Below are 15,431 nucleotides of genomic sequence, written 5' to 3'. Positions count from 1 at the left end.
TTTCTTGGTGCACCATGTTCATGCATGAAATGCAAAAGTTAGATAATCTTGTTGTTACAATAATTAGATAAACAATGAGAAGCAACAATGGTACACAATAGAAATTACTCGCACAGTCATTAATTTTATAAATTACTGATCCTGAAGCTTGTCTTTACATTATCATCTTTTCTGTGTAGACTCCAAATAATAAATTGGAGAGATTTAAATTTCTCAGTGCAGCATGTTTGTGCATGAAAAGCAAAATAAAGCTAATCCTGTTAAATTACAATAATTAGTCAAACAATGAGAAGTAACTATGGTGTGACAGAAATAACTAACAATAATAATAAAGGAAATTGAATCTATAGTCACACAAAGGAATTAATTTTATAAATTACTTATCTCGAAGACTCTCTTGGCATTATCTTTTCAGTGCAGACCTTACTGAAGCAGAGAACGACGAAATTTAAATTCCTCAGTATATCTTTGTGCGTGAAGAGTAGAAAGCTATACAGTAATTAAAAAACGAGAAGCAACTATGGTCCAAGAGGAAGAAACAAAAAATTCAAACAAATTATAACACAAAACAATCAATTTATGATCATATTAGTTAACTGTATAAAATTATTTGTTCCGAAGCCTCTCCTTGTATTTTTAGCTTCTTTCAGGGGAAGAGTCTACTAGAGATTCCCAGTCTGGTACCTCTTTTTCTTTTTTTTTTTTTTTCGTGAAAGCTCTTAGCACATAAACTCTAAACAGATGTGCTGAATACAAGTATTGAGAGGCTCTCGGATTGTTAGAAACACAAAAAACAACACGAGAAGAATTAGTTACAATGCACATTCTAGGAACTACGTGCAGCATAATTGAAAAACTACAAACACAGAGTGAAGAATGTAGGGCGGAGCCTACAGAAGAGGCGGTCCCTAGTACTGCTGGAGGCACGGCAGGTCTATGACAGCCCTGAGCGCCGCGTCGACGTAGCGCTGGTGCGCGATGGCGGCCTTGCTGTCTCGGGAGTCCATCCCCACGTAGAAACTGCCGCACCCGGCAGACGGGCCCGGTTCGGGCGCGACCGGCGGGGAATTCTCCTTGCGGTCGCACTTGGGGCGCGCCGGCCCGTTGCTCAGATTGTGGTTCTTCCTGGAGAAGATGACCCAGCGCAGGTCGCTCTCGTGCTGCTCCCGGCTAGAGAAGACGACGCGCCTCAGCCTAGCGTTGTAGACCGCCGGTGGACTTCCGACGCCGGCCATCCGTTTAACGGTACTACACCTTGCAAAGAGAAGAAAGCGAAATAAAAACCACTCCTCGGCTCCCTGACTGCTTTTACTAAGCATACTAGGAAATGAAGCTTCCTGGCAGATTAAAACTGTGTGCCGGACCGAGACTCGAACTCGGGACCTTTGCCTTTCGCGGGCAAGTGTTCTACCAACTGAGCTACCCAAGCACGACTCACGCCCCGTACTCACAGCTTTACTTCTGCCAGTACCTCGTCTCCTACCTTACAAACTTCACAGAAGCTCTCCTGCGGCCTAGCCAGGTGCTTCAGTCTGGAACCGCGCGAGCGCTACGGTCGCAGGTTCAAATCCTGCCTCGGGCATGGACGTGTGTGATGTCCTTAGGTTATACTTGAAAAGAGAGACAGCATTGGTCGTATATTTTTATTATCGCAAAATCGATTTTCTGTCACTGAGTGACCATCTTCAGTGCTGTATTATATAACTTAAATTAGTAAGCACTGGTGTCAATAAGCTTACGGCAATCACATGAGTCTATGTGATTGCCGTAAGCTTATTGACACCAGTGCTTACTAATTTAAGTTATATAATACAGCACTGAAGATGGTCACTCAGTGACAGAAAATCGATTTTGCGATAATAAAAATATACGACCAATGCTGTCTCTCTTTTCAAGTATACCCATTATCTGGTCGTAGTGCACAGGACACTATGGAGTCGCCAATCAATAAAGTCCTTAGGTTAGTTAGGTTTAAGTAGTTCTAGGGGACTGATGCCCTCAGATTTTAAGTCCCATAGCGTTCAGAGCCACTTAGCCACTCTCCTGCGTTAGCCACAGCCTGGGGGATGTTTCTAGAATGAAATTTTCACTCTACAGTGGAGTGTGCGCTGATATGAAAGACTTCCTGACAGATTTAAACTCTGTACCGGACCGAGGCTCGAACATGGGACCTTTGCCTTTGGCGGACAAGTGCTCTACCAACAGGAGTGCTAGTTCTGCTAGCCTCGCAGGAGAGCTTCTGTAAAGTTTGGAAGGTAGGAGACGATGTACTGGCAGAAGTAAAGCTGTGAGGACCGGGCGTGAGTCGTGCTTGGGTAGCTCAGATAGTAGAGCACTTGCCCGCGAAAGGAGGGTTCCGAGTTCGAGTCTCGGTCGGGCACACTGTTTTAATCTGCCAGGAAGTTTCATATCAGCGCACACTCCGCTGCAGAGTGAAAATCTCATTCTGGAAACATCCCCCCGGCTGTGGCTAAGCCATGTCTCCGCATTATCCTTTCTTACAGGAGTGCTAGTTCTGCAAGGTTCGCAGGAGAGCTTCTGTGAAGTTTGGAATGTAGGAGACGAGGTACTGGCTGAAGTAAAGCTGTGAGGACGGGGCGTGAGTCGTGCTTGGGTAGCTCAGTTGGTAGAGAATCTGCCCCCGAAAGGCATGGGTACCGAGTTCGAGTCTCGGTCCGGCACACAGTTTTAATCTGCCAGGAAGTTTCATATCAGCGCACACTACGCTGCAGAGTGGAAATCTCATTCTGGAAACATCCTCGAGGCTGTGGCTAACCCATGTCTCCGCATTATCCTTTCTTTCAGGAGAGCTTGTTGTGCACACTTCGCAGCTCCGAGCTTCTGTGAAGTTTGGGAGGTACGAGACGAGGTACTGGCGGAATTAAAGCTGTGAGGACAGGGCGTGAGTCGTGCTTGGGTAGGTCAGTTGATAGAACACTTGCCCGCGAAAGGAAGGTTCCTAGTTCGAGTCTCGGTCCGGGACACAGTTTTAATATGCCAGGAATTTTCATATCAGCGCACACTCCGCTGTAGAGTGAAAATATCATTCTACATACTAGGGACGTTTTGCAATACAGCTTCATTTGGTTAATTTTTTCGAACTAATTTCTGCCACACGGAATAAACCTCTCTGTCGTCCGCAACCAATCCCTAAACCAGTTCTCTCAAGTTTCTGTAGGGAGTAAGGCACACACGCTGTCCCAAGCCCTCAGGAGGTCCTCATGACTTGAAAACTGCACTCCTTTCAGCTTCATTTTCACATGCGGGAACAGTGCAAGGTCACAAGGAGGCGACGACTAGACTGTAAGGAGAGTGCTCAAGAACTTTCAGTCCTGAAACCCCTACATATTCAGTGCCTGCTTTGGCGTGGTCACAGGTTCTTGGGCAGGCACCGCTCGGTGTATCACTTAGCTGTGACTCTTCTGTATGTCCAAAACAACACGCCCCACAATTCCACTTGATTTGGAAAAAAAAAGTCAGCTATTATTTTCTTCTTTACTGATCGGCATTTTCTGACAGCTACGAGTGTGTCGTCAACTTCAAAGGCCCAAACTTTGTTTTGCGTCTTAGTCGGCACGTCATGATAGTACAGCCAGCAGGCAGTCGACGTGGCCGAGCGGTTCTAGGCGCTTCAGTCCGGAACCGCGCCGGTCGCAGGTTCGAATCCTGCCTGGGGCATGGATACGTACGATGTCCTTAGGTTAGTTAGGTTTAAGCAGCTCTAAGTTCTAGGGGATTGATGACCCCAGATGTTAAGTCCCATAGTGCACAAAGCCATTTGAACCAAGTACATCCAGCTCTCGCCGCCTGTCACGGAACTATTCACATACTGAGATTGGTACTATCTTGTCAAAAACTGACATACTGAGCCCGTGGCTGTGTAGAAAATAATAGGTTCACTCTTACACAGAAGATTACAGCAACCAGCTACTTTTACCAATGCTGTTTATTTATTGAAACAGCGCCGTTACCGGTTTCGAACCGATAGTTTCATCTTCAGACAGCTGGTTCATCTTCAGACAGCTGGTTCATCTTCAGAAACCCGGTTCATCTTCAGAAACCCGGCTCATCTTCAGACAGCCGGTTCATCTTCAGACAGCCGGTTCATCTTCAGACAGCTAGTTCATCCTCAGACAGCTAGTTCATCCTCAGACAGCTAGTTCATCCTCAGACAGCTAGTTCATCCTCAGACAGCTAGTTCATCCTCAGACAGCTAGTTCATCCTCAGACAGCTAGTTCATCCTCAGACGGCTAGTTCATCCTCAGACGGCTAGTTCACGTTTTACATTACATTTCGTGTTTTGTTTTCCCACCTGATGAAACTTCCTTGAGGGTTGCGATGCCCTACAACCAAAACACGATGTGAGACAAGATCTTTTTGGTTGTAATTATGCCTCACAACTAGTTTAAGTGCTGTACACAAATTATTATTAAATAGAAGATGTTCCGGTTACTTTCAATGAAGAATCCGCGCCTTTACGTTCCAGTGCAGGTTGCCTATCATCTTGCAACATCCAAAACCGTATAATTTTCTGTGTAGATATATGCACATCATGTGTTACATTTATATATATATATATATATATATATATATATATATATATATATATATATATACACAAAAGTCCATTATACAGTTTTGGATGTTGCAAGATGATAAGCAACCTGCACTGGAACGTAATGGCGCAGGTTCTTCATTGTTAAGTAACCGAAACATCTGTTTAATAATAATAATAATAATTTGTTTACATCACTTAAAATCGTCGTGAGGCATACTTACAATTAAAAAGTTTGCAAGGCAGGAGACGAGGTACTGGCGGAAGTAAAGCCGTGAGGACGGGGCGTGAGTCGTGCTTGGGTAGCTCAGATGGTAGAGCACTTGCCCGCGAAAGGAAAAGGTCCCGAGTTCGAGTCTCGGTCCGGCGCACAGTTTTTTCTGCCACGAAGTTTGATATCAGCGCACATTCCGCTGCAGAGTGAAAATCTCATTCTGGAAAAAGACGGTGTCTCGCATCTTGTTTTGGTTGTAGGGCATCGCCACCCCAAGGAAGTTTCGTCAGCTGGGGAAACAAAACACGAAATGTCAAACGTGAACTAGCCGTCTGGACATGGACCTGTCGGTTCGAAACCGGTAAGCCGGCCGTTTTGGCCGAGCGGCTCTAGGCGCTTGAGTCTGAAACCGCGCGACGCCTACGGTCACAGGTTCGAGTCCTGCCTCGGGCATGGATGTATGTGATGTTAGGTTAGTTAGGTTTAAGTAGTTGTAAGTTCTAGGGGACTGATGACCACAGATGTTAAGTCCCATAGTGCTCAGAGCCATTTGATTTTCGAAACCGGTAACGGTGCTGTTTAAATAAATAGCATTGTGAAAAGTGGCTGGTTGCTGTAATCTTCTGTGTAAGAGTCAACCTACATTCTGAGATTGCTGCTCGGAAAACTTCTTTAACATCTCCCGGAACCAAGTAATGTTTCATCTGCTCTTCCGTCAGTCTATACGGCACCCGGAGAAAACAGTTTCTTTACTTACAAATGATCATGCACAATCGAACGAACTGCTGGTGCATTCAGCTCTAAGGTATCCTCTACCTGTCTATAAGTCGCTCCCCTGTCTTCGTCTAGCATTTTCCTCACAGCATCAATGTTTTCCTCTGTCATTAACGATCGCGCCATCGCGTCCTCTCAGCGTCCTTCAGAGTCGAAATTCCCCTTTGGAATTCTCTGTACCACCTGAATATACACTACTGGACATTAAAATTGCTACACCACAAAGATGACGTGCTACTGACGCGAAATTTAACCGACAGGAAGGATATGCTGTGATACGCAAATGATTAGCTGTTCACGGCATTCACACAAGGTTGGCGCCGGTGGCGACACCTACAACGTACTGACATGAGGAAAGTTTCCAACCCATTTCTCATACATAAACAGCAGTTGACATCGTTGCCTGGTGACACGATGTTGTGATGCCTCGTGTAAGGAGGAGAAATGCGTACCATCACGTTTCCGACTTTGATAAAGGTCGGATTGTAGCCTATCGCGATTGCGGTTTATCGTATCGCGACATTGCTGCTTGCGTTGGTCGAGATCCAATGACTGTTGGCAGAATATGGAATCGGTGGGTTCAGGAGGGCAATACGGAACGCCGTGCTGGATCCCAACGGCCTCGTATCACTAGCAGTCGAGATGACAGGCATCGTATCCGTATGACTGTAACGGATCGTGCAGTCACGTCTCGATCCCTGAGTCAACAGTTCGACGACGTTTGCAGCAGCAGGGACTATCAGCTCGGAGACCGTGGCTGCGGTTACCCTTGACGCTGGATCACAGACAGGAGCGCCTGCGATGGTGTACTCGACGACGAACCTGGGTGCACGAATGGCAAAACGTCACTTTTTCGGATGAAACTAGGTTCTGTTTACAGCATCACCCGACGGTCGCATCTGTGTTTGGCGACATCGCGGTGAGCGCACATTGGAGGCTTGTATTCGTCATCGCCATACTGACGTATCCACCCGGCCTGATGGTACGGGGTGCCACTGGTTACACGTCTCGGTCACCTCTTGTTTGCATTTACGGCACTTTGAACAGTGAACGTTACATTTCAGATGTGTTACGACCCGTGGCTCTACCCTTCATTCGATCCCTGCGAAACCCTACATTTCAGCAGGATAATGCACGACAGGATGATGCAGATCCTGTACGGGCCTTTCTGGATACAGAAAATGTTCGACTGCTGCCCTGGCCAGCACATTCTCCAGATCTCTCAGCAATCGAAACGTCTGGTCAATGGTGGCCGAGCAACTGGCTCGTCACAATACGCCAGTCACTACTCTTGATGAACTGTGGTATCGTGTTGAAGCTGCAGCTGTACCTGTACACGCCATCCGATCTCTGTTTGACTCAATGCCCAGGCGTGTCAAGGCCGTTGTTACGGCAAGAGATGGTTGTTCTGGGTACTGATTTCTCAGGATCTATGCGCCCAAATTGAATGAAAATGCAATCACATGTCAATTCTTGTATAATATATTTGTCCAATGAATACCCGTTTATTATCTGCATTTCTTCTTGGCGTAGCAATTTTAATGGCCAGTAGTGTAGTTGTACGATGTGGACACACATCACCGTGTGTAAGAGTCATTTCTCCAAAGCACTGGTCTATGCTTAAACCACGCGCGAAGTTGTACTGCAAAACTGGCCGAATCTCACTTTCGTGACCACGATGCCTGTTATTGAACAACTGCGCTCACAGATTTTGCACAGTGGCTGCAATGCAAGTAAGAAGTATTGTTAGAAGACCGCAACAATCAGGTTCTTGCGACTTATTCTTGCGTCGTATTGCAAGACTTTCCTAGTACTCTTTGTATGCTTTTGCTGGCTTCTCCGAGCACTGAGCAGCGGTCTTTCAGCAGATTCGACAAGCCAAAAGCGCCACGATCTAAAATGGGTGGGGTGGGGGTGGGGGAGGGAAGGATGGAGAGGGAGAGAGAGAGAGAGAGAGAGAGAGAGAGAGAGAGAGAGAGAGAGGGTGATTATTGCTGAAACAACAGGTTTTCGACTGTATCGATTTATTTTATTTGCAATTTAACCTAAATGTCAAAACCGCTCAAAATAACCGACTTTCATGTTTTTATTCGTACTAGCAAATCATTGGGGGAAGTGGCAACAAAACGACTATTCACGTTGGTGTGTAGAATATATGAGTCTGGCGATATACCGTCTGACTTTCGGATAAGCATTATCCACACAATTCCGAAGACGGCAAGAGCTGACAAGTGCGAGAATTATCGCACAATCAGCTTAACAGTTCACGCATCGAAGCTGCTTACAGGAATAGTATACAGAAGAATGGAAAAGAAAATTGAGAATGCGCTACGTGACGATCAGTTTGGCTTTAGGAAAAGTAAAGGGACGAGAGAGGCAATTCTGACGTTACGGCTAATAATGGAAGCAAGGCTAAAGAAAAATCAAGACACTTTCATAGGATTTGTCGACCTGGAAAAAGCGTTCGACAATATAAAATGGTGCAAGCTGTTCGAGATTCTGAAAAAAGTAGGGGTAATATGTACAACAACCAACAACAACCAAGAGGGAATAATAAGAGTGGACGATCGAGAACGAAGTGCTCGTATTAAGAAGGGTGTAAGACAAGGCTGTAGCCTTTCGCCCCTACTCTTCAATCTGTACATCGAGGAAGCAATGATGGAAATAAAAGAAAGGTTCAGGAGTGGAATTAAAATACAAGCTGAAAGCATATCAATGATACGATTCGCTGATGACATTGCTATCCTGAGTGAAAGTGAAGAAGAATTAAATGATCTGCTGAACGGAATGAACAGTCTAATGAGTACACAGTATGGTTTGAGAGTAAATCGGAGAAAGAAGAAGGTAATGAGAAGTAGTAGAAATGAGAACAGCGAGAAACGTAACATCAGGATTTATGGTCATAAAGTCAATGAAGTTAAGGAATTCTGCTACCTAGGCAGTAAAAAACCAATGACGGACGGAGCAAGGAGGACATCAAAAGCAGACTCGCTATGGCAAAAACGGCATTTCTGGCCAAGAGAAGTCTACTAATATCAAATACCAGCCTTAATTTGAGGAAGAAATTTCTGAGGATGTACGTCTGGAGTACAGCATTGTATGGTAGTGAAACATGGACTGTGGGAAAACCGGAACAGAAGAGAATCGAAGCATTTGAGATGTGGTGCTATAGACGAATGTTGAAAATTAGGTGGACTGATAAGGTAAGGAATAAGCAGGTTCTACGCAGAATCGGAGAGGAAAGGAATATGTGGAAAACACTGATAATGAGAAGGGACAGGATGATAGGACATCTGCTAAGACATGAGGGAATGACTTCCATGGTACTAGAGGGAGCTATAGAGGGCAAAAACTGTAGAGGAAGACAGAGATTGGAATACGTCAAGCAAATAATTGAGGACGTAGGTTGCTAGTGCTACTCTGAGATGAAGAGGTTAGCACAGGAAAGGAATTCGTGGCGGGCCGCATCAAACCAGTCAGTAGAAAAAAAAAAAGCATCGTCTGTGGTCGAAGTTTTAGCCGCAGAACTGATCCGTGGCAAATGCTGCTTTGTAGCTACGTGTATTCTTGAAATAATTCTTCGATTTCTCTTTAACTGCTCGATCATATGAAGGGAGTCTTTGATACAATTCGTTGAAAAATAAATTTTGTGTTAATGGCGGCAAATTAACTTTTCCCTTATGTCAACACGATGCGAATGCCATTGCATGGCGTATAGTCACCTCAGATGCGAAATGATTTGCATTACAAAATCTGCACTATAAATCCGTCAAACCGCAATTTCAGTTCTCAGAATTATTAGGAATTTTGTTCAGTGCACATTTAAATGTGTCTTTCGGAACGACAACAGAATTATCGTTATCAACATCTGCATTATTCCTATTATTTTCTCTACGCAAAAATTGTCTCTCTAGCTCTTCGTCTTTCAGTCCGACCCGTTAATGTTTTACTTTGAGGTATAGCTTAAAACGTAGTTTCCTAATAATAAGGGACGTTGTGTCTACTCCAAATGAAGATACCGAAAATTAGGAACATTGTAAATTTTATGGTGACGGCGGCAAACGAAAACAGAGTTGGATCCATTTAGTCTTAGACCAAAGCAAGTGAAAAAACGACGCTAATAAACGTTTGTTGTCCGCGACGGGTTCGTTACTACGTTTCGTGTTCTACTGCCGACGTCAACGACGCAGCACTTGCGACAATGTAGATGTACGATATGCGTGTGTTACTGCAAATGAACTATCTGCAACATTTAAACATGAACGTCCCTAGAATGCGACTTCACGAAACGTGACTTTCGTGCGTCGTTTCTGCCATAACACCTGATCATTGCACGTGGTAGAAGTTCGTGGTAATGTCAGGAAACTTTTCTCATATCTGTGTCTACTTCCTTTTACTTCTCCGAATGACTAGATATACACACGATTTTTTCTTTTGTGCACATGTACGCCAACTTTCCTTTGGGATTATATAACATTCATTGGCTACCTTGTATAATTAATTTTAAAAATCGGTACTTCAATTTTCGACGCCCACGTATTAATATTACAGTGATCGCCAAATAAAACAAATGCACTAGCTTTGTAAATGTCCACACTGATGTTACTTTCTTTACGGAAAAATTGTATCTGTCTAGCTCTGAGTCTTTCACGCGGACCTGTTAGCATTCTCCTTCTAGGCCTACCCTAAAACAAATATAGTTTTCACATAATAAGGAAAGTCGTAGTTACTCAAAATGAAGTAATTAAAAATTAAAAACTTACTACAAATTTTCTGGTAATGGCAGCAAATGATCACACAGTTACTCTTACAGAAAACCGAGCGAAATAACGGCGACAATATACAACGTTGTTTAAAGCCTTCATGACTACGATACGTTGATTGTCACTGCTGACAACATTACAAATCTAGTCAGTTGTCGCATTGTAGCTGCCCGATATGCATGTTTCACCGCAAATGAAGCCCATAAACATGAAAGACCCTAGCATGATACTTCACGAAATGTTGTTGCTTTCGATGATCGGGTATTGGAGATTTTAATGCGTGATAGAGAATGTAACATCAGTGTTATGAATGTCAAAGCTTATACTTCATTTTACCACTCTCAATAGCTGAATACACACACTTTTTCTTTGAGCACATCGCAGCAAAGTACCTTTTGAATTATATAAGGAGCACTGACCTGGTACAGTTAATATTAAAAATCTGTACTTAAATATTAAAAATCATCAATTTTCGTCTTCACTTATTAATATTATGATTACTTGCTGTAGTAAACAGAGGAATCGAAGGAAGATTGAAAAAAAATTTACTCAATTTCAATAAACATAGATTCAAAATATTAAATTAAGCAGACAAATAAAAGAAAACTTAATCTGTTCACGGTTTGCTGCTTTTTTCGAAAAGCGACATTTAGTTGATTACCACAAAAAAATCATCAGTATTTTCCTATCCATTTTTTTAAAACTCTGCTCAAAAATCATGTTGCAATCGGGGAACATACCATTATTTGAGGAGGTTGATGAACTCTATTTTTCAAGTCAATTTCTCCGTCCTCAAAGGCTACATACAGGTAACGGCATATTACGTAGACACAGGCAATAAATCAGCTACATTTTACTTGTAAACTACGAATGAATTGTTAAGTTTTAAGTTTTGTCCTTACATGATGTCACAAGTTTGTTGTGCTTCCTGCCGCATTTAACCTTTTATAGCAAATTTAGCATTGTGCATCAATCGCACAGCACTTCGTAAATCCTCATTTTCTGGAAGTGCCATTGTCGGTGACGACGCTTCAGTGTTTGCATACGACTCGGAAATCAAGTGCTACAGCATGAAATGACACACTCCAAGCAAATCATAGATCAAATGCATGCTGATATGCTTTTCTGATAGCCACGAAACCCAGTTCTAAGCAAAGAAGGGAAAGCAGAAAGGTGGAAGGCGTATATAGAGGGTCTATACAACGGCGATGTACTTGTGGACAATATTATGGAAATGGAAGAGGATGTAGATGAAGATGAAATGGGAGATACGATACTGCGTGAAGAGTTTGACAGAGCACTGAAAGACCTGAGTCGAAACAAGGCCCCGGGAGTAGATAACATTCAATTAGAACTACTGATGACCTTGGGAGAGCCACTCCTGACAAAACTCTACCATCTGGTGAGCAAGATGTATGAGACAGGCGAAATACCCTCAGACTTCAAGAATAATATAATAATCCCAATCCCAAAGAAAGCAGGTGTTGACAGATGTGAAAATTACCGAACAATCAGTTTAATAAGCCACAGCTGCAAAATACTGACACGAATTCTTTACAGACGAATGGAAAATCTGGTAGAAGCCGACCTCGGGGAAGATCAGTTTGGATTCCGTAGTAATACTGGAACACGTGAGGCAATACTGACCCTACGACTTATCTTAGAAGAAAGATTAAGGAAAGGCAAACCTACGTTTCTAGCATTTGTAGACTTAGAGAAAGCTTTTGACAATGTTGACTGGAATACTCTCTCTCAAATTCTAAAGGTGGCAGGGGTAAAATACAGGAAGCGAAAGGCTATTTACAATTTGTACAGAAAACAGATGGCAGTTATAAGAATCGAGGGGCATGAAAGGGAAACAGTGGTTGGGAAGGGAGTGAGACAGGGTTGTAGCCTCTCCCCGATGTTATTCAATCTGTATATTGAGCAAGCAATAAAGGAAACAAAAGAAAAATTCGGAGTAGGTATTAAAATCCATGGAGAAGAAATAAAAACTTTAAGGTTCGCCGATGACATTGTAATTCTGTCAGAGACAGCAAAGGACTTGGAAGAGCAGTTGAACGGAATGTGCAGAGTCTTGAAAGGAGGGTATAAGATAAACATCAACAAAAGCAAATCGAGGATGATGGAATGCAGTCGAATTAAGTCGGGTGATGCTGAGAGAATTAGATTAGGAAATGAGACACTTAAAGTAGTAAAGGAGTTTTGCTGTTTGGGGAGCAAAATAACTGATGATGGTCGAAGTAGAGAGGATATAAAATGTAGACTGGCAATGGCAAGGAAAGCGTTTCTGAACAAGAGAAATTTGTTAACATCGAGTATTGATTTAAGTGTCAGGAAGTCATTTATTTGTATGGAGTGTAGCCATGTATGGAAGTGAAACATGGACAATAAATAGTTTGGACAAGAAGAGAATAGAAGCTTTTGAAATGTGGTGCTACAGAAGAATGCAGAAAAGTAGATGGGTAGATCACATAACTAATGAGGAAGTATTGAATAGAATTGGGGAGAAGAGAAGTTTGTGGCACAACTTGACTAGAAGAAGGGATCGGTTGGTAGGACATGTTCTGAGGCATCAAGTGCTCACCAATTTAGTATTGGAGGGCAGCGTGGAGGGTAAAAATCGTAGAGGGAGACCAAGAGATGAATACACTAAGCAGATTCAGAAGGATGTGGGTTGCAGTAGGTACTGGGAGATGAAGCAGCTTGCACAGGATAGAGTAGCATGGAGAGCTGCATCAAACAAGTCTCAGGACTGAAGACCACAACAACAACAACGATATCGTTCATAATGAGTTTGTTCCTCTAGGTCGAAGGGTTAATCAACACTTTTACTCAGATGTTTGTTGGTCAGAAATCAAACCCACATACACACTATGTCATCAAAAGTATCCGGACATCCCCAAAGCATACGTTTTTCATATTAGGTGCATTGTGCTGCCACCTACTGCCAGGTACCCCATATCAGCGACCTCAGTAGTCATTAGACATCGTGAGAGAGCAGAATGGGGCGCTCCAAGGAACTCACGGACTTTGAACGTGATCAGGTGATTGGGTGTCACTTGTGTCATACGTCTGTACGCCAGATCTCCACACTCCTAAACATCCCTAGGTCCACTGTTTCCGATGTGATAGTGAAGTGGAAACGTGAAGGGACACGTACAGCACAAAAGTGTACAGTCCGACTTCGTATGTTGGCTGACAGAGACCGCCCACATTTGATGAGGGTCGTAATGTGTAATAGGCAGACATCTATCCAGACCATCACACAGCAATTCCACACTGCATCAGGATCCACTGCAAGTACAATGATAGTTAGGTGGGAGGTGATAAAACTTGGATTTCATGGTCGAGCGGCTGCTCATAACCCACACATCACGCTGGTAAATGCCAAACGACGCCTCGGTTGGTGTAAGCAGCGTAAACATTGGACGACTGAACTGTGGAAGAACATTGTGAAGAGTGACGAATTGCGGTACACAATGTGGCGATGTGATGGCAGCGTGTGGGTATGGCGAATGCCGGTTAACGGCAGCGTGTGGGTATGGCGAATGCCGGTTAACGTCATCTGCCAGCGTGTGTAGTGCCAACAGTAAAATTCGGAGGCGGTGGTGTTACGGTGTGGTCGTGTTTTTCATGGAGGGGGCTTGCACCCCTTGTTTCGCGTGGCACTATCACAGCACAGGCCTACATTGATGTTTTAAGCACCTTCTTGCTTCCCACTGTTGAAAAGCAATTGGTGGCTGCCGGTTGCATCTTTCAACACGATAGAGTACTAGTTGATAATGCGCGACCTGTGACGGAGTGGTTACACGACAATAACATCCCTGACTAGCCTACACAGATTCCTGACCTGAATCCTACTGAACACTTTTGGGATGTTTTGGAACGTCGACTTCTTGCCAGGTCTCGCCGACAGACATCGATACCTCTCCTCAGTGCAGCACTCCATGAAGAATGGGCTGCCATTCCCCAAGAAACCTTCCAGCACCTGATTGAACGTATGCCTGCGAGAGTGGAAGCTGTGCCGACCGCTGTGGCCGAGCAGTTGTAGGCGCTTCATTTCGGAACCACGCGGCTGCTATGCAGGTTCGAATCCTGCCTTGGGCATGGATGTGTGTGATGTCCTTAGGTTAGTCAGGTTTAATTAGTTCTAGGTCTAGGGGACTGATGACCTCAGATGTTAAGTCCCATAGCGGTTGGTGCCATTTGAACCAGTGGAAGCTGTCATTAAGGCTAAGAGTGGGCCAACACCATATCAAATTGCAGCATTACCGATGGAGGGCGCGACAAACTTCCACGTAATTTTCAGCCAGGTGTCCGGACACGTTTGATCACATAGTGTACTTGGAGTTATTTACTTGGAGTAAAGTCGGAAATACAGCTCTAAACAAAAAACCAAAAAATAAGGAATAAACATCAAACGATCGAATTCAGCTACTCGTCCAAGGAACAAACAATGCACTTCACTGATCGGTCTCATGTTCCCACACAGCCCTCCCCGGAGCACCTGGAATGTAGGGGTACTTAAATCTGACTTGTCGTCCAGCTCTTCGTGTGCCAGTGTGAGCACAGGTGCGATTGGTTGTTCTATAGTCGTCTGGCATCTTAGCGTTGTCTCTCCAGTTGGACTGGGTGTAGGCTCGCCCGACCCTCGATCATCCTGAACAGGAGTGCTTTCGTGCTTCAGCGATGGTAAGGTCCATGGTGGTTTCATTCTTTCAATGGACACCCTGACAATTTTTCCATTTTGAAAGATTTCTATAGTATGGGCATTACGTCGCAGTACTTGGTAGGGCCCAGTATAAGGAGGTTGTAGGGGAGCCCGAACAGCAACTGTGCACAACATGACGTGCGAGCGATCCGCCAACGCTCTGTGCACAAAGACCAGATGTTCACCATGGGTGGATGCTGGTGGCCCTTTTATCCTTGCCACATTTGATCACTAATGCGCTGAACCAGCAGGGGTACCCCAGTTTGTGGTTGCAGTGGTGCCATTGGGAGATAGCCTGCAAGAATTCTCAACGGTTCTCAGTAAACCATCTCCACCAGCGATGCACCTATATCCACCCCATACGCAGTCAGTAACCCTAGACGTACTAGTGGTAGCGTCTCTGTCAAACT

General features: G+C 44.2%; 1 protein-coding gene across 1 annotated transcript in view; it reads right to left on the bottom strand.

The window, feature by feature from the left end:
- Positions 1–675: 675 nt before the first annotated feature.
- LOC126212758 (serine/arginine repetitive matrix protein 2-like) overlaps positions 676–15,431 on the bottom strand; it is a 629,880-nt gene continuing 615,124 nt past the window's right edge. Inside the window, exon 26 of the mRNA XM_049940165.1 lies at positions 676–1,254. Coding sequence (XP_049796122.1) covers positions 1,190–1,254 — 65 coding nt within the window. The 3' untranslated portion in view covers positions 676–1,189. The remainder of the gene's footprint in view (positions 1,255–15,431) is intronic.

The sequence above is a fragment of the Schistocerca nitens genome, chromosome 11 (genome assembly GCF_023898315.1).
Source record: "Schistocerca nitens isolate TAMUIC-IGC-003100 chromosome 11, iqSchNite1.1, whole genome shotgun sequence".
Classification (NCBI taxonomy): domain Eukaryota; kingdom Metazoa; phylum Arthropoda; class Insecta; order Orthoptera; family Acrididae; genus Schistocerca; species Schistocerca nitens.
Note: the sequence above shows the minus strand (reverse complement) of the source record. Positions and strands in the feature narration are given on the sequence as shown.